This window comes from Garra rufa, chromosome 5 (genome assembly GCF_049309525.1).
Source record: "Garra rufa chromosome 5, GarRuf1.0, whole genome shotgun sequence".
NCBI lineage: Eukaryota > Metazoa > Chordata > Actinopteri > Cypriniformes > Cyprinidae > Garra > Garra rufa.
The window spans coordinates 5,199,862-5,223,235 of NC_133365.1; the positions used below are offsets into that span (position 1 = coordinate 5,199,862).

General features: G+C 34.8%; 1 protein-coding gene across 5 annotated transcripts in view; it reads left to right on the forward strand.

The window, feature by feature from the left end:
- Positions 1–107: 107 nt before the first annotated feature.
- The window catches only part of clip1a (CAP-GLY domain containing linker protein 1a), a 275,509-nt gene continuing 252,242 nt past the window's right edge, over positions 108–23,374 (forward strand). For 2 of the 5 annotated variants that reach the window (XR_012355615.1, XM_073840788.1), the window contains exons 1-14: positions 110–261; positions 1,587–2,089; positions 4,297–4,421; positions 4,501–4,717; positions 7,054–7,251; positions 11,241–11,344; positions 11,659–11,719; positions 15,574–15,678; positions 17,381–18,280; positions 21,231–21,326; positions 22,351–22,408; positions 22,494–22,577; positions 22,676–22,832; positions 22,990–23,155. Coding sequence is in view for 4 of the 5 variants with exons in the window: in XM_073840788.1 (XP_073696889.1) it covers positions 171–261; positions 1,587–2,089; positions 4,297–4,421; positions 4,501–4,717; positions 7,054–7,251; positions 11,241–11,344; positions 11,659–11,719; positions 15,574–15,678; positions 17,381–18,280; positions 21,231–21,326; positions 22,351–22,408; positions 22,494–22,577; positions 22,676–22,832; positions 22,990–23,155 (2,865 nt within the window). In the remaining variant the exon portion in view is untranslated. Of the gene's footprint in view, positions 262–1,586; positions 2,090–4,296; positions 4,422–4,500; positions 4,718–7,053; positions 7,252–11,240; positions 11,345–11,658; positions 11,720–15,573; positions 15,679–17,380; positions 18,281–21,230; positions 21,327–22,350; positions 22,409–22,493; positions 22,578–22,675; positions 22,833–22,989; positions 23,156–23,374 lie in introns of all 5 variants that reach the window. The other 3 variants (XM_073840791.1, XM_073840789.1, XM_073840790.1) reach the window with 3 other exon arrangements.

Here is a 23,374-nt window from a genome sequence, read left to right on the forward strand (position 1 = left end):
TCTCTTCTCTTTCTCTCCACAGACATTGCTGCACCTGTTTTTTCCTTCTCTTTTTTTTTTATTTAATTTTTTTTGTTTTATTTTTTTTCCACACTGTTGTTCCAACATCAACAGTCAATGTTTGTTGGAGAGGAACATTGCAAGTATAGACAGAGCATTTCAGAGCAACAATGAGCACATCAAAACCCAGTGGAATCAAAGCGCCCAGCAAAATTGGCAGATCAACCAATGCTGGGGTCACCAAGACGTCTCCTTCTGCCGGTAAGAGCCGTATATACTACCAGACAAACATTTTTGGACAGTAATATATACAGTCATTTTTTGTTTGTATGTATGCATTTTTATTTATTTTTTATTATTTTTTATTATTTTTTTTTTATATATATATATATATATATATATATATATATATATATATATATATATAATAAAAATAATAACAACAACAATAATAAAAAAAAAAAAAAAAATATATATATATATATATATATATATATATATATATATATATATATATATTTATTTATTTTTTTTTTTCATTGTTTATTTTTTTATGTATATATTTTTTATTATTATTATTATGAGTGTTTTTTTTATTTAAAAATATATTTTTTTATTATTATTGTTATTATTTTTTTATTATTTATTTTTAAGAAGTCTCTTTTGCTCATTCAAAGCTGAATTTTTATCATCATTACTCCAGTCTTCATTGTCACATGATCCTTCAGAAATTATTCTAATATCCAGATTTGCATGTTTCTTTGATGAATAGACAAATACAGCATTTATCTGAAATAGAAATCTTTTTTGTAACATTATAAATGTCTTTGTCATCATTTATGATCAATTTAAAGCATCTTTGCATTTCTATAATTTCTCAACCCCCTCCAAAAAAAAATTGATATATATAATTTTTTTAATGTAATTTATTCCTGTGATACAAAGCTACATTTTCAGCATCATTACTTCAGTCACGTGATCGTTCAAAAATCATTCTAATATGCTGATTTATTGTTATTTATTAAAAACTGTTCTGCTGTTTAATATTAATACTTTTTTTCAGGATTCTTTGAACAATAAAAGGTTAAAAAGAACAGCATTTTATTTAAAATAGAAAGGTTTTCTAACAATATACACTACTGTTTAAAAGTTTGAGGTCAGTAAATTTTTATTCTTTTTTTTGTGTTATAAAAGATTTAAGTTTTGAATAAATGCTTTTCTTTTTAACTTGTTATTCATCAAAGAATCCTGAAAAAAAAAACAATCACAGGTTGTAAAAAAAATATTTGTCAATGTTTCCAACATTAATAATTCTAATAATAAATCAGTATATTAGAGCAATTTCTGAAGGATCATGTGACACTGAAGACTGAAATAACAGCTGATGAAAATTCAGCTTTGCATCACAGGAATAAATTCTATTTTAACATATAACCATTATTTTATATTGTAATAACATTTAGCAATATTACAGTTTTTTTTGTATTTTTGATTAAATAAATGCAGCCTTGATGAGCACAAGAGTCTTTGAGTATAAGAGTCATTGCTGATCCCAAAAGCTGTTTTGTTTTGTTCTGTTGGATCAGGTGCTGCTAAACAAGCTCAAGGTGACAAATCCTCAGCCGAATCCCAAGATGCAGGAGAGCAGTTCAAGGTCGGGGATCGTGTCTGGGTCAACGGAAACAAGCCGGGCGTCGTTCAGTTTTTAGGAGAGACTCAGTTTGCTCCGGGCCAGTGGGCTGGAATCGTTCTTGACGAGGCAATTGGGAAAAACGACGGTTCTGTGTCTGGTGTGCGCTACTTTCAGTGCGAGGCGTTGAAGGGTATTTTCACACGGCCTTCCAAGCTTTCACGCACAGAAGGAGAAGCGGATGGAACGACCACGGCTCCTCCGTCCCGCGCTGCGTCTCCCACCCCGTCCACTACATCCACAGTGTCTGCTTCAAACAAGAAACCGGCTTCACCCACTAAAACCACTGCTCCAGCCTCAGAACTGGTGCGGTCCAAGAGCGAATCTGTGTCCAATCTGTCAGAGAGCGGCTCGGTCAAGAAAGGAGAACGGGAGCTGAAGATCAACGATCGAGTGCTGGTGAGTGTTGGGATGAGCTCCACTGTGACAGATACAATGATTCAAGGTTGTGAGATAAGCATGATTGGCCTTCTCATCAGAAATTGTTTTTTTTTTTTTATTCTTTTTTGTAATAAAAAGTAACTTCAGTAGATAGCTTTCAGAATTCAGCATGTGCTACAGTGTACTTTTCTCCATTTAGAGCTGTTTTAAACTGCATTTTACAAGATCATTTGTACTTTAGTTATTGTACATGGATGTTTTATGATAAATTGAGACATCACAGGCCTGTCATCAAGTACTTAAATTTGACTTTTTGAAATTTAAGGTCTGGAAAACCCTTGAAAATAGCTAAATTCCTGAAGAGGTACTAGAAAAGTGCATAAAATATTGAAAGACAATGTATCTATGAAATAATTTTTGACATATTTTGACATATCTTTTCACGCAGAGACCCCCGCAGTTCAAAAACATCATACCTTTTTCAGTTCATGTCACAACACAAGCAAACTAACTGTACTGACAGTGTTGTGTAAACATGTCTGAAGATGCAAAAAGAGGAACAGACGAACCAAATCAATTTCATCTAATGCTGGAACTGCTCCGATTGGTTTAAACTTGTGACTTCGATCATTCATTTCAAGCGATTCACTTGCAAAAACCAGATCAAATTAAAAAATCATTTATTTTCGGCTTTGCAAATATTTTGCTTTAGATTGGAACTTTGGGCCACGATTTGCGAATCATTTGATTCAGATCAGGACTTTGGTGTGGGTTCATGAATCTTTTGCATTAGATTGGATTTACGGAGCTCAGATCAAGAATCATTTGATTCAGATCGGGGTTTTGGAGTGGGTTTGTGAATCTTTTGCTTTAGATCAGAATTTAGGAGCTCAGTTCATGAATCACTTGATACAGATCGGCATTTCGGTGCGGGTTTGCAAATAATTTGATCCAGATCAGGCCTTCTGAGTGGGTTTGCAAATCTTTCACTTTAGATTGATGCTCAGCTCAGATTGAGAATCATTTAATGCAGATCGGGACTTTGGTGCAGGTTTGTGAATGATTTGATTCAGAACGGGACTTCGGAATGATTTATTGAATCTTTTTCCGATTCCTTTTCATAAACCGTAGAAAACATCAAACCGATAATACAGTACAGTTATAAAAACAAACAAAACAAGGAAAGGATGTATACACAAACACAAATCAATTAAGAAAAATAACAGTGGTTTTACTGTAGTGAAAGTATAGTATACTTTTTAATACTTCAGTAGTAATACTTTCACTTTATTTTTTTTGCTATTTTTATTAGGGATGCACCGATCATGATTTTTCATGGCCGATTCCGATACCGATTTTTTTACAAGCAAGCTGGCCGATTCCGATACCGATTTCCGATTTTTTCAAAAACAAGAAGTTATGCAAGTAAACAACATAAACAACATGTTTATTTAGTATTTAACAGGCCAATCTGGCTTTGGCTATTGAATCAATAGCATCTGACATCTGAAATTAAATAATAAATAAAAAATATGAAAGTAAATACAGTTTAATAAGTAAAACATGCTTTTAGTAAAGTAAAACAGCAAGCCAACAGGCATTTTAATGTAAAATAATAATAATCATTCTTAACAGAACAGACTTTTATTTTTGGCTTTTCAAAAGTAAAGTAATGCTTTTTACAAAAATAAGCATCTCAGCTTTGTCACAAGTGAGTCTGTTTCTTTTTTCATCTGTCACGTGAGAAGCTGAGCTGAACAAACGTTCGCTGTCTGCGCTTGTGCAGGGCGAGGACAGGTACGCTTGCGCAACTTCAGCGAGCACAGAAAAGCGGCTGTCCTTTGCAGACATTGCAGATTGCAATCTTCACGTCCTGCTCACAGATTTCGAAAAACCGCCACACAAGAGACATGTTTCTGAATGAATCGAATGCCGCGGCCCGCGTACACACTTCCGGAAAAAAACCGGCCGGGATAAAAACGAAAACCGATTTATGGCCGGTCAACCGGTGCATCCCTAATTTTTATTAGTATATTTTTATGTGTTTCTCTTTTTTTTTTAGAATTTGAAAATGAAGACATTGATAAGTGAGATCTGATTGAAAATCAAAAAAGTAGAGCTTTGAAAGTCCTGTAATTTTATGTACAGTATCTGTATGAACCCTGTTCCATTGTTTAGGATCCCTGTGCATCAGAATGCATGTAAAGTCCTTGTTTCCATCACAGGTTGCTGGCTCGAAAGCCGGTGTGGTGCGTTTCCTGGGCGAAACAGATTTTGCCAAGGGTGAGTGGTGTGGAGTAGAGCTGGACGAACCCTTGGGGAAGAACGATGGCGCTGTGGCTGGAACCAGGTACTGTGGCCTGTGCTTACATTCACTCTCTGTTATATCAGAACGTCTAGTTTTTCATGAAGGATTTGTGTGTCATCAGGTATTTCCATTGTCAGCCAAAGTATGGTCTGTTTGCCCCGGTGCACAAGGTGACCCGTATAGGCTTCCCCTCCACGACCCCAGCCAAAGCCAAGACCACCGTGCGGAAGACATCCACCACCCCGTCCGGACTGAAGCGCAGCCCCAGCGCCTCCTCCATCAGCTCCATGAGCTCCGTGGCCTCGTCTGCTAGTTGCAAACCCAGCCGAACAGGACTGGTGAGTCTACTTACCTGTGGTTACATAGCTTTAGCACACTTAAGAGGGACAAAATATGTCTTTTCTAGTGTGTTAGCAGCACCAAAATGGGTTTTCCCTTCAGCTGTTTTTTGGCAAACTCAAGCGAGTGATTGAGCCAGTAGACAGGCCAGGTCTCAAACAAACAGGACAATGTTATCATAGCTGAGTCACATCAACAAATTAATGTCCTTTCTAGGCAAATGCCTGCTTTCTACCCAAAGAAGGCTTGTTATAAAATGCAATAGGTGCAATAAGCAATTTTAGATTTTTATTCTGCATCTACGCATGTCAGCTTTAAACTTGCTATTGCTATAAATCCATACCTATTGGCTTAGGTATTTTGGTCAGATAGTTTGTCAGATCAAGAACAGAATTACTCTATTCACATAAATTCATATCTCTGATTTGCCTTTTTGAAAAAGCTTGCATTTTGACAATTTTAATGAATAAATCAAAAATAGGTCAGTTTACTTGAATGAAAACGCGATATGTACTAGCGTCTCTCGATATTAAGCTGCAAATATACTATTTAAATCTGTATCCTGCATGTTTTGCGTGTCCCTGTATGAATGAATGTTTCGATTACCCCAAACATACATACATACCTGTCGTCATATTATATACAAACAAAAAAAAGGTCTTTACAGCAACTCATCAAAATAAAAGTTTGGTTTCGCTTGAAGAAACTGTGACAGAAATATATTACTTATTGTAATAGTAGTGCTACTTTTATCAGTTTTATAGTAGTGCTATGATTGACCAGAATTTATTTACCAGGTACACAGAAATACTGTACAACACTGTATTACGGTGTAAAAAAAATAGAGTAATAATATATTATAGAATGAGATATTTATTTGTAAAATCAGTTAGTAGTTGCTTTAAATTATTACAATTTATTGAAAAAACATTAAAATGGAATCCAGAAAAAAAACAAAAAACAAAGAATTTGGTAAAAATAAAACTGAATTTGAGAGAAAATATTTCAATTAATTAAACAAGGATTTTGATTTATATATAATTTTTTATTATTATTATTTATTTTATAAAAAAAAAAACAGAATTTGGGAAAAAATAAAACTGATTTCATTATCTTACATAAGCAAAAATGCAACTCTAGAACATGCTGACAGAAGCATTCATTGTATTCGCACTACATGCGTTCATACTTCAGAACATACGACACTAAATAATGAATTACTCAAAAGAAGCACCTCCTCAAAGAGTGTACGATTGTAGATGGACACACATTCATCAAGTGTCACTCCAATAAACACACATGCAGAACAGCAGCCAATCAGACATCAGCAGCTTTCATTGTCAAATATGAGTTCCTAATTGTTACAACATTTGGCAGATACTTAGAAGGTGTGAATAGTAAGTTGCAGTGTTGGGGAAAGTTACTTTTAAAAGAAATGCGTAACAATATTGAGTTACTCCCTAAAAAAGTAACTAATTGCGTTACTTAGTTACTTTTTATGCAAAGTAATGCGTTACGTTACTTTTGCGTTACTTTTTAAATCTGGCCAGGACTTGCTTGTTTGTTTTCAATATAAAAAGTTCAGTTTTTGTCAAATGTAAAAGCCTTTTCACAGCAAAAAGCCTCAGGCTTAGAGAAAAGTAGATTCACGTCTGTACAGTAGACCGCAGAAGAACAAATGTCAACTCTTCAGCAATAAAAAAGGAAAACAAATGTTCGATTATCTTGAGTCATTTTTGCTTATTAGTATGGATGAATTGGATCATCGAAGGTCGGCAGCAAAGACGTCGGTTAATAAAATGGGATTAAATACATAAAGGATATTTCTATTATTTAACATATTTATTTAATGCAGGTTTGTGTTGAATTTCAGTGTTTTTATTCATTTTGAAGAACACTGTATCTGTTTTTTAGTGAGTGAGATGAATTAATGCATGTTCACATTTATTCTAGAACTAAAGTAACATCTTACTCACAGTTTCTCTCAACATGGAGACAGGAGAGCTTTTAATCAATAAATGGAGGAAAGTAACTCAGATATTTTCTTGTCAATTAAAAAGTAATGCGTTACTTTACTAGTTATTTGGAAAAAGTCATATTACATAACTAGCGTTACCCAACACTGGTAAGTAGTGTATTAAATTGAGAAATTTGGGTCCAATAAAATTTTCCAGAATTCATGTAAGGCTCTTTTGAAGTTGCACTAAACCAAATTTTGGTGTGACTGTGAACATCAGCTTTAGAGCGAAGATCATATCTGAAAAAAAGATTTAGAAAATACTCTTTGTCTGAGTGTCTGTAGTTTGACAAATCCTGAATGAATTTCTCTCTGAAGCTGACAGAGACGTCTACGAGGTATGCGAGGAAGATCTCCGGCACGACGGCGCTTCAGGAGGCGCTGAAGGAGAAGCAGCAGCACATCGAGCAGCTCCTCGCCGAACGCGACCTGGAGAGAGCAGAGGTTGCGAAGGCAACTAGTCATGTGGGAGAAGTGGAGCAGGAGCTCAGCTCACTGAGAGAAGGACAGGAGCAGGTCAGACACAGCTCTGCATTCCTCTCTTATCTGTTGGTTTCTTTGCTTATTTTGTGAACAGTTACAGTAGAACAAAATTAATGCAGCCCCAACACAGTGTTTCTGTTGGTTCTTTAACCTCAAGACATTTTTCAGGTCTACACTGCTGCTCAATTTTTTTTTTCTTTTTTAAAGTCTCTTACTCTAATCAAAGTTCCATTTATTTTATTAATATTGCAAAAAAGTAATATTCTGAAATATTATTGCAATTCCAAATAAGTTTTTTTTTTATTTGAATATACTTTAAAATATAATTTATTTCTGTGATGCAAAGCTGAATTTTCATCAGTCTTCAGTGTCACATGATCCTTCAGAAATCATTCTAATATGCTGATTTATTATTATTATTTTTTATCAGTGTTGGAAACCGTTGTGCTGCTTCATATATATTTTAAAACCTGTGATTCTTTTTTTTTTTAGGGTTCTTTGATAAATAAGTTAAAAAGAACAGCATTTATTCAAAAAGTAAGTCTTTACTATCACTTTTTATCAATTAAGCACATCCTTGCTGAATAAACGTATTAATTTCTTTCAAAGAGAGAAGGAAAGAAAATTATTGTCTTGTTTAAAACTTTAAACAAGGTGTTTGTTACAAGTTTTCTATTTTAAACAAATGCTGTTCTTTTTAATGTTTTATTCATCAAAGAATCCTGAAAAAAGTATCACAGGTTCCAACAAAAATATTAAACTGCACAACTGTTTCCAACATTGATAATAACAGTAATTAATCAACATATTAGAATGATTTCTGAAGGATCATGTGACACTGAAGACTGCAGTAATGATGCTGAAAGTTCAGCTTTGATCACAGGAATAAATTACATTTTAAAGTATATTATAATAGAAAATCACTATTTTAAGTTGCAGTAACATTTCACTATATTATTGTTTTTTTTCTGTATTTTTAGTCAAATAAACACAGATTTGATGAGCAAGAAAGGTCTCTTTTAAAAAGCATTAAACATTTTACTGATCCCAAACTTTTGAGCAGCATGTATGTCCATAAATCAGTCTTCTAAACTAGTTTACCACACATTCAATCTTCTTTGAACTCATGTGCAGAATGCTGCTTAATAAAATCATCTGCCAAAATGCTATATACTACTTTAGCTGTGCAGTCTACACTACAAAAAATATTTCTCAGTAAAACAAAACAATTGGAGTACATTTTTTTTCACAAGAAAATACTATTTTAGTCTTTCTACTTTAGAATTGCACGTTTCATTCAACACATTACATGTCATTTCTTTGTGAAATTTACTAGTAGTTTCTGAGCACGGATGATTTCTGCAGTAAATTCACCTAAATCAGCATCTTAAAATTAGTCTTTCTAGAGTGTTTCTCTGGACGAGGTTCAGAAATGAGCTCCAGCCAAATGAGTTTTAATTTGCCGATAGTTAGAGAGTGCAGCAGAAGAGTGGGCCAGTTATAGACCGCTCATGTTCATATTAGGATTCTGCGACTGCTCAATGTTACTAATGCTACCATTTTACAGATGATTACAATTTAATTTGAGCTTGTTAACATTAGCCCCTGATGTTTCCGTGTTTTTACTTCAACAAGGCTAATACTTTCTTAAATACGACATGAAACAATTGCTAATGGATGTGTTTTGGAACATGAGACTGATGGCTGATGCAGATCTGAAATCTTGGATGGCATGCATTACAATTTCTCCAGTTAGATTTACGTTTATTTGACATATTATTTACTAAAATGATTAGAAATAATTTGAAAAAATAAATAAATTAGAAAAAAGGTGAACTTGATAAATAAAATTGTAAAATAAACAGATGTACTGTAAGGATTTCCTAGATGAGTAAAAATTATTGTCATGTTTTCAGAATAAAACTAGTCAAAATTAAGTGAGTTTTTGCTTGAAACCAGCTAAATCTACCAACGGGGGTAAGAAAAATAATCTAGTTTTCTGTTTGAAATAAGATTATTTTGCTTACCCCATAGGCAGATTATTTAGCTTGTTTTAGTTACTTAGTAACTAGTCACACCCAACACTGGTTATGAAAATACTTTTTGTGAGCAAAAAAAACAAAAACACAAACTTTATTCAACAATTCTCCTCCACGCCAACCGTGGCCATTTTGGAGAGTACCACTACACACATGTGCTTTGATCTGCTCATAAACGTGACAGAATGTCTTACACGGAGCACACATGTTTATGCTGACTTTAATGCACATCACAGATCTAACTGGCTTCACCTGTTTGTGGAGTGGAATGTTTATTAGCTATTGAAAGCCTAATTTAATTGATATAAATGCATATTTGTGACCCTGGACCACAAAACCAGTCATAAGGTTAAATTTTACAAAACTGAGATGTATACATAATCAATAAATAAGCTTTCTATTGATGTATGGTTTGTTAGGATAGGACAATATTTGGCTGAGATACATCTATTTGAAAATCTGGAATCTGAGGGTGCAAAAAAAATCAAAATAATGAGAAAATCACCTTTAAAGTTGTCCAAATTAAGTTCTTAACAATGCATATTACTAATCAAAAATTACATTTTGATACATTTACAGTAGGAATTTTACAAAAAATCTTCATGGAACATGATCTTAATTTCCTAATGATTTTTGGCATAAAAGAAAAATCAATAATTTTGACCCATGCAATGTATTTTTGGCTATTGCTACAAATTTACCCCAGCGACTTAAGACTGGTTTTGTGGTCCAGGGTCACATTTGCTAAATGCTGTTGATATGTATACAATAGGAGTAAAGCATATAGGTTATGTTATTAGACAGAAGTGTTATGAACTAATGAGGAAGAATGGTGCTCCGCCTCTGAGGCTCTAATAAAAGCCTTTCTTCCTCTTGTTACTTCTGCTTGACACTTTGTGTTTCAGATGTAGTGGATATGAAACCACTTTATAAACGTCATGTACTTGATTATTTATTTATCTATGATCTCAGTGTGCTGCCTTTATTTATCTGCATGTGATATAATAATTAAATAGTTTCTCGGGTTTCGATCTAAAGACACTTTTATGTATCTAATGCAACTTCCTCACGCTCATCATTACTAATTTGAGGGTTACTTCAGAAATACTAACGTGGGGCTTTGGGTCATCTCTGTGTAGTAATTGGAGTAACTAGGTTATGTGTGTCTTTCTTATTTTTTCGAGATTTCAAGAAGACCCTCACAATGATAAATTAGCCATGAAGTGATGTGTGATTAATAAGAATAAGAATAATCAGAAATGATCCTGACCTCTGGGCTAGTGTGCAGAACTACAGAAGTGTTCGTTTTGTGTTAAGAGACTAATACAGTTTTAATTAATGACTAGTAAAAAATCTTTATAGCCAGTTATATATATTTTTTATTTGCACAGTAAGTTCTATCTAGGGATGCAACCCGAAATTTCATAAATTCATCATTCACAAATCTGCCGCTGTCAGCAAAATGTAGGACTGAGGTCTTCTTGCGGGTTTACCACAAAATATAAGTCAACATTCAGAAATGTTAGTATTGTCATTTTACTGTTGTTCTGTCAAATAAAATAAAAACGTAAGACAAAACTAATTCCAACAGCTCTGTTAATACATTTAATTTAATTTATTCTAACATTCTCCTTTGCTCAGCAAGGCTGCATTTATTTGTACATTAAAAACACATGAAACCTGATTCAAGAAAAGGCTCTTAAAAATGGTCAAAGAATATTATTTTACTAACTTATTAATTTTAAGATTAGTTGTGCTTTGTTGGTAGTCTATAATGTCTTCTAGAATGTTACAAATGTTCAGTGTTAAGTAAATATTTTTAAATTCTTTTGTAAGAATTTGTCTGCTTCAGCCAAGAATTTTCATTCCGGTGCATCTCTAGTTCTATCCATTTAGTAAGCCAATTCTGTTTGTTTTTCAGCTATGGAAAATGTAAAGTTTATCAGATGAGATGTATAGAGTTGTTTTGAATTGTTCCTGCAGTATGTGATGGAGGTCGATGCCAAAATGGACCAGCTGCGAGTTCTTGTGGAGGCTGCGGACCGAGAGAAAGTGGAGCTGCTCAACCAGCTGGAGGAGGAGAAGAGGTGCAGTATTCATCAATCGCTTTCAGATTTCATCAAATCAGTTTGAAACCTAGAGCTTTTCATGACTTTTATCAATGCATTTGCATAGAGCAGTCTTAGACACAATATTCATTGATACTGATGAATTTTTGTCCAATAAAATGCATAGAGTGAGGAAATGGGGTTCACCCAAAAATTAAAATTGTCATTTACACACCATAATGTTGTTCCAAACCTGTATAATATATACTAACCAGTTTTAGTGACCTTTGTCTTCCATTGTATTACATTAAAAACAGAAACTTAAAATGATAAAGAATAATTGTTTCAAACAGGAAAGTGGAGGACCTGCAGTTTCGGGTGGAGGAAGCCTGCATTACCAAAGGAGATTTGGAGGTATTTGAAGATGTTTGCTCAGATATATCAGTCAGACCTAAGAGCTGCGGTCACACTAGACTGTGATGCGTTCACTCTGTTCATGCAAGCAAATGTATTCTGACCTGTGCATTTGAATGAGGAGCAGGTTTGCAGTTCTGAGTAGATGGTGTATTGTTCATATTTTGATTGTAAACCATGTGTTATTTATATATTCCTTGTTTAAAGCAGACGCCGTAGGGAAGGGGTCTCCAGCTCTGCTCCTGAAGATCTACCATCCTGCAGATTTCAGCTCCATCCCCATTCAAACACACCTGAAGCTCATCAGTTGATAATGACAGACAGGTGTGTCAGAGCAGGACTGGAGCTGAGGTCTGCAGGACAGGTGTTCTCCAAGAACAGTTCGAGACCCCTGAGACCCAAGGCTGGTTAAGGTGTGCCATCGTAACCTGATTGGCACCATATCCATATTTTGATTGATGAACTACTCCCTAATTTGGATTTCAAGCCAATATAGTCCAGTTTTACCACAATGAGAAAGGTCTTGTATTTAGACTGGACTGCCACTTTTTTGGTAACCGAACTATGAAAAGACTCAATGCGTGCATTCAGCAGAGCTTTAAACATATGCTCTTTCAAACATGTCAGATATAATTGACTTCGGACCGTAGGTGTGATGTGGCCGTTATACCTCTGGTGTGCATTATTTCCAAAGAATTCAACGGCCCAAAGTCAATTATTCCGCTTATACTATGATTACCACACCTCAAGGCATCAATCAGATGATATATTTCGTCCGTCTGGATTTTGTCCTTAAAACGCTATTGTGAGTAGGATTAATTTCTCACAGCTCATCCAACGCATCTGTTGCTAATTCCAAAACGTCATTTTTAGACCTAGTAACAACGTTTGAGCCGTCGATAGCAGATTAAAGGCCTTTCCACACTGAGCATAATGCAAAACCGATTGTTTGATTTTATACATTTTATTCCCCAAAAATGGTAAAAATTGTGTTTTCATGTCTGTTCTAAGTTTTTCAAAATTATGGAGTGACGAAATGAGATACCCCCAAATCCCCTCGGTAAAAACATTTGACTCTAATTTGTAAAAAAAACAAAAAATACAAATATACAAAGAATTTTTAAACTGAATTCATCCAGTGTTTATATTTTTGTAATAGAAATGTATGCATATTAGTGCATATTGAATTAAATAGTGCCTCATTTGCGCATTTAAACCTAACATTTAAAGTTGTAATACATAGAATGTATGCAATTATAAGTAAGTAAGGTCATAACTATTAGTTTTACCCTATTCACCTGCAGTGTTTCACCTTAAGATAAAGTTTGGTTTTACGCAAGAAACACAAACTATAATACCTACAAGAAAACATCTTAAAATATAAATAGAAGTCAAATTCGCATCATGCCACATTTGAAAATGTATATAATTATTAATGTGTTTTGCTTTAATATCGTCATTGAGTGCTTATAATAACATTAGATTGTGATCTGCAGTTGATTTTGATTCTATAATAGGCACTTTTTGTATGTTTAATAACGCCACACTGCTTATTATCATAAAGATTGTTTATTGTTATTAAAATACTATGAGCTGCATAAAAAAACAGATACAGAAAATATATCATATATATAATAAAACAGAATTATATGCCTGTTTGCTTTCATATTTCATGTGTTGAACAGTAGAAAAATGTTTCAATCATTTTTTTTTTTTAATAAGGAAGATCTAGAGAGTGAACGCTGTCCGTTTTCTTAAATGTGCGCAAGTGTTATATGAGTCAGTGTTCTCCTCCAGATCACATAATTCAGTGAGAATTAGTAGAAATTATATTAGGAACATGTGAGAATAACCATCTGTTCTCAGATGCGATGATAACAAGAGCGCATCCTCTTCTCTCTCGGAATACTCCTCTTATGTGTTTGTTTAGACTCTCCTCCGCTCTCCTCCTCTTGTGCTACAGCTGCTTCGCGCACTGCTGTGGAAAGGCCTTAATTCAGTTAATAATGACGTTTTTAGACAGACAGAAAGAGATGAAGCTCGTGAACCTCTGTGTGTCTCTCAAAAGGGATCGGCAGCAGCGTCTCTACTAATAGTGAAACTTTGTTCATTTTTTCACGAACAGCACCGTTGTTAACTTGCTTGTGAGAAATGTCATGTAGTTATTAGATTGTGATTATAGCAGTGATAACATTAGCACGTATGTTAACGTGTGTAAACTGTATTTATGTGTCTGTAAGGAAGAGAGAGTGGGAGAAATAGAGTACGTGCTTTCCGTACAAAATAAAACGTAATTTTGTGGCAAAAACATGGAAATAATCTGTCGTTTTTATCCTGTTGTTTACTGTATTTATTCGTTTGGCCAGTGCCGTTGTGGGTTTTGGTTATTTAGCTGTTTTAGACTATAAGGACCTTTAAAATAAATAAAATCATGTGGCGAAGTGATTTAGACATGCAATGCCTGGAACTACGTTCGCCCTGCGTTTGCCTGAAAAATAATGCACACCTTTAGAACGTTCGTCAGCCAATTAGATTCAACGGCCCTATAGTATAACATACTTTAGTCTTGACCACTCAGACCACTTTGACCACTTTGTCTCGTCCTCTTACTCTTGATAGGTTCTTTGATTAAACATTTGAGTTGTTTTCATGTCCTGACCTACTTATGCAAAAATGACTATTTTCATCCATTCAAATTTAAGAAAGTGTTGGTTTATGATTTGAAGTTATAAAACATGCAACTCAGCAGCCTAGACGATGATTTCTTGTGCAGATGATTTACATACTTAGCAGCACTAATGAAATAAGAGCATTCTTTCATTGTTCTAAAGTAACACTGAATTTCCATTGAAAATGGATACTAAATTATCACTTTTTTGAAGTTGATCATCAAGCCCACACAATGTACACTGTTAAATGTGACCCTGGACCACAAAACCAGTCATAAGGTTAAATTTTACAAAACTGAGATGTGTATATATAATATGAAAGCTCAGTAAATAAGCCTTCTATAGATGTATGGTTTGTTAGGATAGGACAATATTTGGCCGAGATACATCTATTGGAAAATCTGGAATCTGAGGGTGCAAAAAAATCAAAAATCCTGAGAAAATCACCTTTAAAGTTGTCCAAATTAGGTTCTTAACAATGCATATTACTAATCAAAAATTACATTTTGATACATTTATAGTAGGAATTTTACAAAAAGTCTTCATGGAACATGATCTTTACTTAATTTCCTAATGATTTTTGACATAAAAGAAAAATCAATAATTTTGACCCATACTATGTATTTTTGGCTATTGCTACAAATATACCCCAGCGACTTAAGACTGGTTTTGTGGTCCAGGGTCACAAATGTGTTTGTCTTTTGAAGTTTGCAGGGTAATGTATTCTGAATTGATCAGTAATACTCTAACAAGTCACTAACCGACATAAAGAGCTCATTGTGTGAACTTCAGTATAATGTTTTATTTGATGAAGTTATTCCTGATGACTAAAAGTTATCAGATTTTTTTCCACTGTTCCTCTCCTCTTTGTTGTGGTCAAAGTACCGTTTTTTTGTTTCTGTTCCTAACCCCAGTCACTATAATGCTGCATGGCGTCTGTTGGTTTGTTTGGCCATCATCAGCATGACTATAAGCATTGACCGATGCTCTGCCGCAATATTTCCTCACACTTTCCTCCGCTGTGGCATCGATCCGACTCGCATTCGTCACAACGTCCTCCTCCGCCGCCTCTTTTTCTGTTGCGTTTCCACAGCTGTCCTCCTCACCCCTTGTCTTTCTGCATCAGGCTGGCATGTGATGGTGGCACTGGTTGTGTTTCTTCCTCTCCCCTTTCTGTACTAACAGACGCAGACGCAGCTGGAGCATGCCCTTCTTAAGGAGCTTGAACAGAGTCTTCTCTTTGAAAAGACCAAAGCTGACAAACTGCAGAGGGAGTTAGAAGACTCTAGGGTAATGGATCTTCACCTGGGCTACGGGTTCAAGGATCACTGAAGATATGCCACAATGCTCCAGCTAACATTTGTTTGTTTATTTATATGTCAGGGTGTCAGTAAGGGATCTTCACTGCATGTTGTTCAACTATTTCAATTAATAACTAATTTGGAGAATGATTACTAATGCACACTAAATATCTAATTGCTGTAATTTCATTGTGGTGACTTAATAATCATACAGGTATAGAAGAACACAAATTAGTTTTAGATCAGGGTTCCCACAGCCATAGAGAACCTGAAAACATCAGGAGATTATAAGATGTTCTGTGTAAATCAGTACTCCGTATATCAGAGTGCATTAGTGCCTAAACAGTTTATTTGATGGCGTTGGTTCTGGAAGTATATTTTTTCCATTCATTTTTTCCCATGAGGATTTAAAAAATGTTTTAAAGCATTATGAACCAAACCACTCAGCCATAATTTGAACTATTTAAAGCACAAGTGTATTCACAAATTGATACAAGTCAGTGTCAGTTATAGAAATAATATAAAGAAAAATAGAAGTACTCATTTAAAGTTGATTTATATGTATATCTACTGGCCAAAACTGAATATTTCTCATTTGCTTTTAATGATCCTATAATGTAAATTTGGAAGAATGAAGAGCAAGATTACTTGGCAAATATAGCAAGCTACTGCTTATCAAAAAATATCGATTTTATTTTGCTATGCACAAAAATCATAGAAAACAGTTTCATTACATTATTACATATGAGACATTTGAGTGCATACTCCTCCTAGCGCAACTATGCAATATGTGTACAAAATCATTAAAAATAAATTTGCGTTTTGCATAAAACATTTGCAACATTTGCATTTTTCTAGACCGGACATCACTTTTGGCCACTTCTGTATATATAAATAAAATATTCTGTGTATATATATGTAAAATATATCAAAACTTAATTTTTGATTAGTAATATGCATTGCTAAGAACTTCATTTGGACAACTTTGAAGGCGATTTTCTCAGTATTTAGAATTTTTTTTTGCACCCTCAGATTCCAGATTTTCAAATAGTTGTATCTCAGTCAAATATTGTCCTATCCTAATAAACCATACATCAATGGAAAGCATATTTATTCAGTTTCAGATGCTGTAAAATCTGACAGGTTTAGCTTAAAAGGTTTAGAATTTAAAAATGTAGTTCCCTTGTGGAGAAAATCAATAGAATTTTTACTTTCAGAACCCAACTATTATGCTCCGTTAAGGAGCGGCTGTGTAAACGGGGTTGAAGATCATATTAAGTTTAAAGAAATGGAGCAAAAAAAAAAAAAGAGAAAAAGCTAGCATATAAAAGAAATCTGCCCAAAAATGTCTATAAATTAATTAATTAAAAGTCTGTAATCCTAAATCATAAATAACTGACAAGATGACAATCTATTCATGTGTGGGAACCCTGTTAGACGATCAGTTTTGGGGTTGCTGGTTGTTCCCCCCACTTGTAAAGTCATGATTCTGTCCCAGATTTCTCATTTCAAAGCATTTTTAACATAGCTTAAGTAGCATAACTGCTATAAATTAAACAAAACATCTATGAAAATCTATTTAAATTATCCACTTTTTAACCTGAGAAGATGATCATATCCATACCATCAGATTAGTTCTCTCTCATCCATACAGCACACATAGATCACTTAAAGACCGTTTTCTCTTTTAGGTGGCCACAGTCTCTGAAAAGTCCCGTATCCTGGAGCTGGAGCGGGATCTTGCGTTGCGAGTCAAGGAGGTGGCTGCTCTTCGTAAGTCAATGGAAGCTGTCCCAGGGCAGGATGGGGTTCTTGACTCCTCTTTGGCAGTTCTCCAGGAGGAGCTGAGTACCCTCCGCACACAGCTGGCCGCTCAGAGTCACAGTCACCAGACAGAGCTGTCTTCCCTCCGTGAGATGCTTGCAACTCGAGAACAAGAACACAGCGAGTCTCTTTCACAGCTCCAGTCATCCTCAGGTCGCATATCGAAGGAGAACGAGCAGCTTTTAGCTCAGCTGTCCAAATCGAAGGAGGAGAATTCTAATATTGTTGAGGAGTGGCGCTCTAAACTAGCATCGATCGAGGCCTCGCACCAGCAAGCCTTAGAGGAGCTCAAATCCTCCCATGAGGCGAGCAGATCTGAGCTGGTGGAGGCGCGCAATGCTTTGGAACAGTTGAAATTGACACACAAACTGGAGCTCGAGGAGCTCGCCAACAAGCAAGCTTCTGAAGCCATGGCCTGGACGGGTGAAGCCAAAGAGCACAAGGCGCAGCTCCAGAAAGTCAGCGAAGAGAACGAACGGCTGGTGGAGACGCTACGCACCAATCTGGAGAAGGCAGAGGAGCAGCACCTGGTGGAAATGGAGGAAGTGTTGGGAAAACTACACAGTGCTGAGCTCAGGGTGAAGGAGCTGGAGGATACGGGGGTCAAGATCGGTCAGCAGCTGCAAGAAAAGGCACAAGAAGCTCTGGAGCAAAAAACAGCCCTTCAGACTCTGCAGTCGCAGCACAGTCAAGGGAACCAAGAGATGGAGAGGTTACTGACCCAAATACAAGAGGCAAAGAGCCAAGCCAGATCTCAGGAAGAAAAGGTAGGCCTTCATGTCTGTTGCTAACCCACTGAATTGGTCAATGGTCCCTGACTGTTGTTTCCTGAAATGTTAAATGCATTGTGTCGACATTCAAGTAGACACCGTAAGAACTACGACACAAAAACAAAACAGAAACAAGCACTGCCTAAACCAGTTACGAACATTATACAAATTGCAAAGTCATTCACTGCAAAAAATGCTTTTCTTACTTAGATTTTTTGTCTTGTTTCCAGCCAAAATATCAAAAAATTCTTAAATCAAGAAGGATTTTCTAGACGAGTAAAAATTAATGTCTTATTTTCAGAAAAAACAAGTCAAAATTAAGTGTGTTTTTGCTGGAAACAAGCTAAATAATCTGCCAATGGGGTAAGAAAAAAAATCTAGTTGTCTGCTTGAAATAAGATGTTTTTTCTTACCCCATTGGCAGATTATTTTGCTTGTTCTAAGAAAAAAATCACTCAATTTTGGCTTGTTTTTTCTGAAAACAAGAAAAAAATTTTTACTCGTCTAGAAAATCCTTCTTGATTTAAGAATTTTTAGACATTTTGGCTGGAAACAGACAAAAAGTCTTAGTAAGAAAAGCATTTTTTGCAGTGTACCGTATAATCCTTTTTAGTGAGGTGCGAAAGTCCAATAAAGAGAGGAGAGAAACGCCAAAAAACTGAAGGCTGCATCCTTTACAAAGCATGCACACCTGTCGACAGCGGAAATGGGACGTGCTTTATGCAATCATTTTTGTGTTCATATCAAAATAAAAGTCCTTCAGAGGTACTGCACACAAAAGGGTCAATACAAGGCAGATTTTATATATTGTTTAACCAATTTACGGTGTTGAACGAGTGTAATCTGAAAAGAGTGGTAGTGAAGAATCAACAGTTGCCAAAGATTTTTGCACAAGTGGCTCTTTGGAGTGAGAACTTTTAGGTTAGACAACTATTATCTAACAAAATTAACGTCAGTGTATTGTGCATTCTCAATGGTCACTTCAGTACTTTACATCAAAGGAAATACTGCATGCAGGGTAACAAAGCTTGCTTTGCTTCAAGACCGTTTTCCCAACCTGCATTCTTCTACACACACTAGGCCACATGAAGCTTTTTATGAAGAAGTCAAAAGACTAGACAAAAGTGCGGAGGAGACAATGCATCAAAGACTATGCTGCACAATAATATCCCTGGGTCATTCTACAGAAATGTCCACTTTCGATATGGCCAGTTTTAAAATGTATTTCTTTTTCTAACCTTTTAACTTAGACCACATTATTAGATTACCTTTATGAATGCACATAAATGACAGCTTAATTATTATTTTTTATCTTTTTGTGCATTTATTTAAAGACCATATGCACATGCTTTCTTTGGCAATATTAAAGTTTTTTTTATATTTATCTCTTTTTTCAGCGCATGTAGTCAGAATTACAGAAAAACATAAAAAAATGCAAGAATAAGTTTTGATAACTGAAAAGAGACAGTGGACTTAACATGGGCCTTTTTGTTAAACCGTAACACCGGTGAGACAAATCCAGAGACCACTACTTTTATTATATATTTTATAATAATTATTCAGCTTTTTGTTTTCATTTATATCACACATTTGATAGTTATAAATACGTTATTGTATTTTAAATGGTAGAAAAACATATTTTGACCTTAAAATAAAGCACTTTGCCTCTGCACATGGCTGTGGGGACGAGCGGTTTTGTGGTGCTTGGAATTCTGTGTAATTAATTTAAAAAGCAAATATTGCCACATTGATGTCTCAGAAAGGTGTAACTGTTCAATTAACATATTACTTCATTCTAAAATATAAAGAAATTGTAACCCTTGAGTGTTTTTCAAGTGTAATATTTCTGTAAAGGCTAGGACAAAAAAAATGGACATTTCCATAGAATTACCCCCCACAAAAGTCCCTTTTTATTTTTATATATTAAGACAATCTTAACCAATTTGTGATACTATAATCCTTAGATTAATAATAACAAATGTAGACTGTTAACATAAAAATAAGCACCATTTAAGTAGTATTAAGAATATTCACAGTATGTCTTTTTATAATTTATATAAAATTAAGATTTGAATCATCATTATACGTTTTGGACATATTTATTAGTTGTTATTTGAAGAAACGTCGATTGCATGCCTCATACACAACCAAGTAGTAAACTTTAATGGAATGAGAGTAAATATAATATTGTATTCATCACATGGCCTTCAGTACTTCAGAGGTATTTCAGCTCTTCTGAAGCCATGCGATAGCTTTATATGAGAAAGATTGTACATCAGAACATCAGTGGTGTTCAATGAGAGTGATTTACACTCGTCTTTTCACGGTTGGCAATAAACCAGGTTTTTACAGCAGTCCTATTCATTCAGGTTTGATCATTTCATGTGTGTATTGTGCATAATAGAGCTGCACGATTGACCAAAATAAAACCACATTTTTTAATGGTTGTATCTCAGCCAAATATTATCTTAAATCAATTATCAACAAAATAGGAGCTTCGAAGGCTCAGTGCAGTCAAAATAAAAGTTTGTTTGAAATGAAGACTTTTTTTTAAAATACTTATTAATTTTACAGTTAAAAATTACAATTAGTATTTCTTGTTTTGTAACTTGTTATTATTTTATTGCTGTATTGATATACAGTCACACCATTTTTCTAAATTGTGCAACCCCAAAAATAAGCACAGCAAACCTGGATTTAAAAAAAATCACTGACAATTTTTATCAGAAAAAATTGCAATTATATTTTTTTCCCTCCAATCGTGCAGCCCTGTTAACATTGTTCATAACAGTGTTCTGAGATTTTATTTTCCATAATATTCCAGTCCTTCACTTCTGTTTTAAGTTCTACTTTGTTTGACCGGCTCAGGTCTTTTTGAGTTTGTGTTTGACATTCCTCATGTTTTGTGCCTGTCGTTTCCCTCCATTGTGTGCTTCACCTGCTGTAGGTCACTGAGTTGAGTTCAGTTCTAGAGGTTAAACAGCAAGAGCTGAGTGGCCTGTTGCAGGAAAAGAGCTCTCTGGAGCAAGAACTTAGTGTGCTGGTAAGTGACTGATGAAGTATGAGAAAAATGCTTTTTTCTGACAAATCTTATTTTGACACATATGTTAAGAAAATGCTTTGAAATTTTTCATACACTCTTGCCAAATTTACTACCCCTTCGTTCTGTTCGTGGATAAAAACAACCACTAAATTAAACTGCTGTAAAAATGTATCAGATAAATATTAATTTTTTTTTTTGTTTGTTTTTGTTTTTTTGCATTAATCTCTTAATCAACTTCGGTTCTGATCAAAACTACTAAATATTCAAAAATTCAGGATTTTGACTCTTTAATTGCCAAGTTCATAAATGATGTCACAGACAAAATGACTTATTTTCAATATAAAAGGTAATTGTGGACTGTTTTATTTTTATAACTTTTTTTTTTTTACCTTTTTAACAGTCTTGGACATGAGAAAGATTAGTAACAACATTGGCTTTAATGCATTGTTAGTTTTTGCACAGCATCAGATTTTCATTTTTTTTCTCCCTCATTTATTGTTTGTGGCTGTTTTTGCCCCATTGACTTCCATTATAACCACATTTTTTGATTGCAAAGCCATGATGCCATATAATGATGAATTCTTGATTGTTTGTGGTTTTCCCTGTTGGGAAGAGGTAAAATTAGTAATTTTTACTGTTGATTATCAGTTGGCCCCATTAACCCTTTAGATAGGCCTTTGCAAAAATAGCATCGTTTTACATGGAGTATAACAGCATATTATAGTCTGAGTGTGTGAAAGTGTGTGAGAGTCTTTCCAGACTTTCAAAATATCAGTTTTAAAGTCATACAACGTCATTCATCTTTGGGTGAACTGCTTCTTTGAGTTTCATAAGGACATGTGAATGGCATAAATATTGGCACTGCAGATTATAGTCTGCTTAATTGGAGGGTGATTGAGTCTGTTTTTCGGACATTTAGAAATGAAACTCTATAATTTCTGAATGATTCAATGGGTGAATAAATATCCAATATTGTATGTTTCAGCCAGAATCCTCAAATCAATTCACATTCTTCATTTTCTAGAAACAGAATCTTGAAAAAATATCTAATGATCAAGCCAAATCTGCTCAGAGTAATCAAGGTATGTGCAAGATCACTCAGTTACTCCATTGATGCTGTAAGTATGTTGACGTTTGCATTCAGTGTGACTGATTTCTGTATCTCAGAGTTACGTGAGGAGCTCAGGAATAAAGAAGAACAGTGCACATCTCTTTCTGCTGAACTGCAGGATGTGAAGAGTCAGTCTGCTGGTCAGGACCAACTTCATCACTCAAAGACCAATCAGAGAAGGAACTAACTAAAATCTCATGTTTGATATTTGTGTTTGTTGTTGGTTTCTTGTTCCAAGGTTTACAGAGAAATTTGAAAGCTCACGAAGAAAGGATGCAGCTGCTGACCAAAGACAAGGCTAAACTTGAGAATGACATTATGGACATGACGAAATCATCGGGAGACAGTTCAACTCTCATAACAAAGCTGAATGAGGATACCAAGCAGAAAGAGAGGTCCGCTTTAATGTGTTTCATTGAACTGCTAAAAACACATATGGAAAGTAAAGAAGTTGAAGTGTTATCCACAGTTTACATGTTAGCTTGATTTGGTTTGTGAGGCCTACAATTTACACTGTAATTCAAGATATTCGCAAATGCTTGCTAATTTCAGGAGACTAGAGGAGCTTCAGAAGCAGCTGGAGGAGGAGAGGGAGAAAGCAGCTCAGGCTGAGGAGAAACACTCTCTAGCACAAGCCAAGACTGAGAAAGAAGCCAAAAGCCTTGAGCAGAAACACCAAGCAGAGCTTTCAGAGCTGCAGGAGAAGATCACGCTTCTGGTGAGAACTGCCGAACATCTCTCATCCTGTTCTTACTGTGTTTAAGTGTCATGATTTGAAGTGGTTGTTCACCCCAAATTAAAAAATACAAAGTTTGGCTGATTCTGAAAGCCATATATATATATATATATATATATATATATATATACTTTTTTACTTATTTTTTACTTATTTTTTACTTGTTTATTTTTTAAATTTTTTACTTGTTTATTTTTTAAA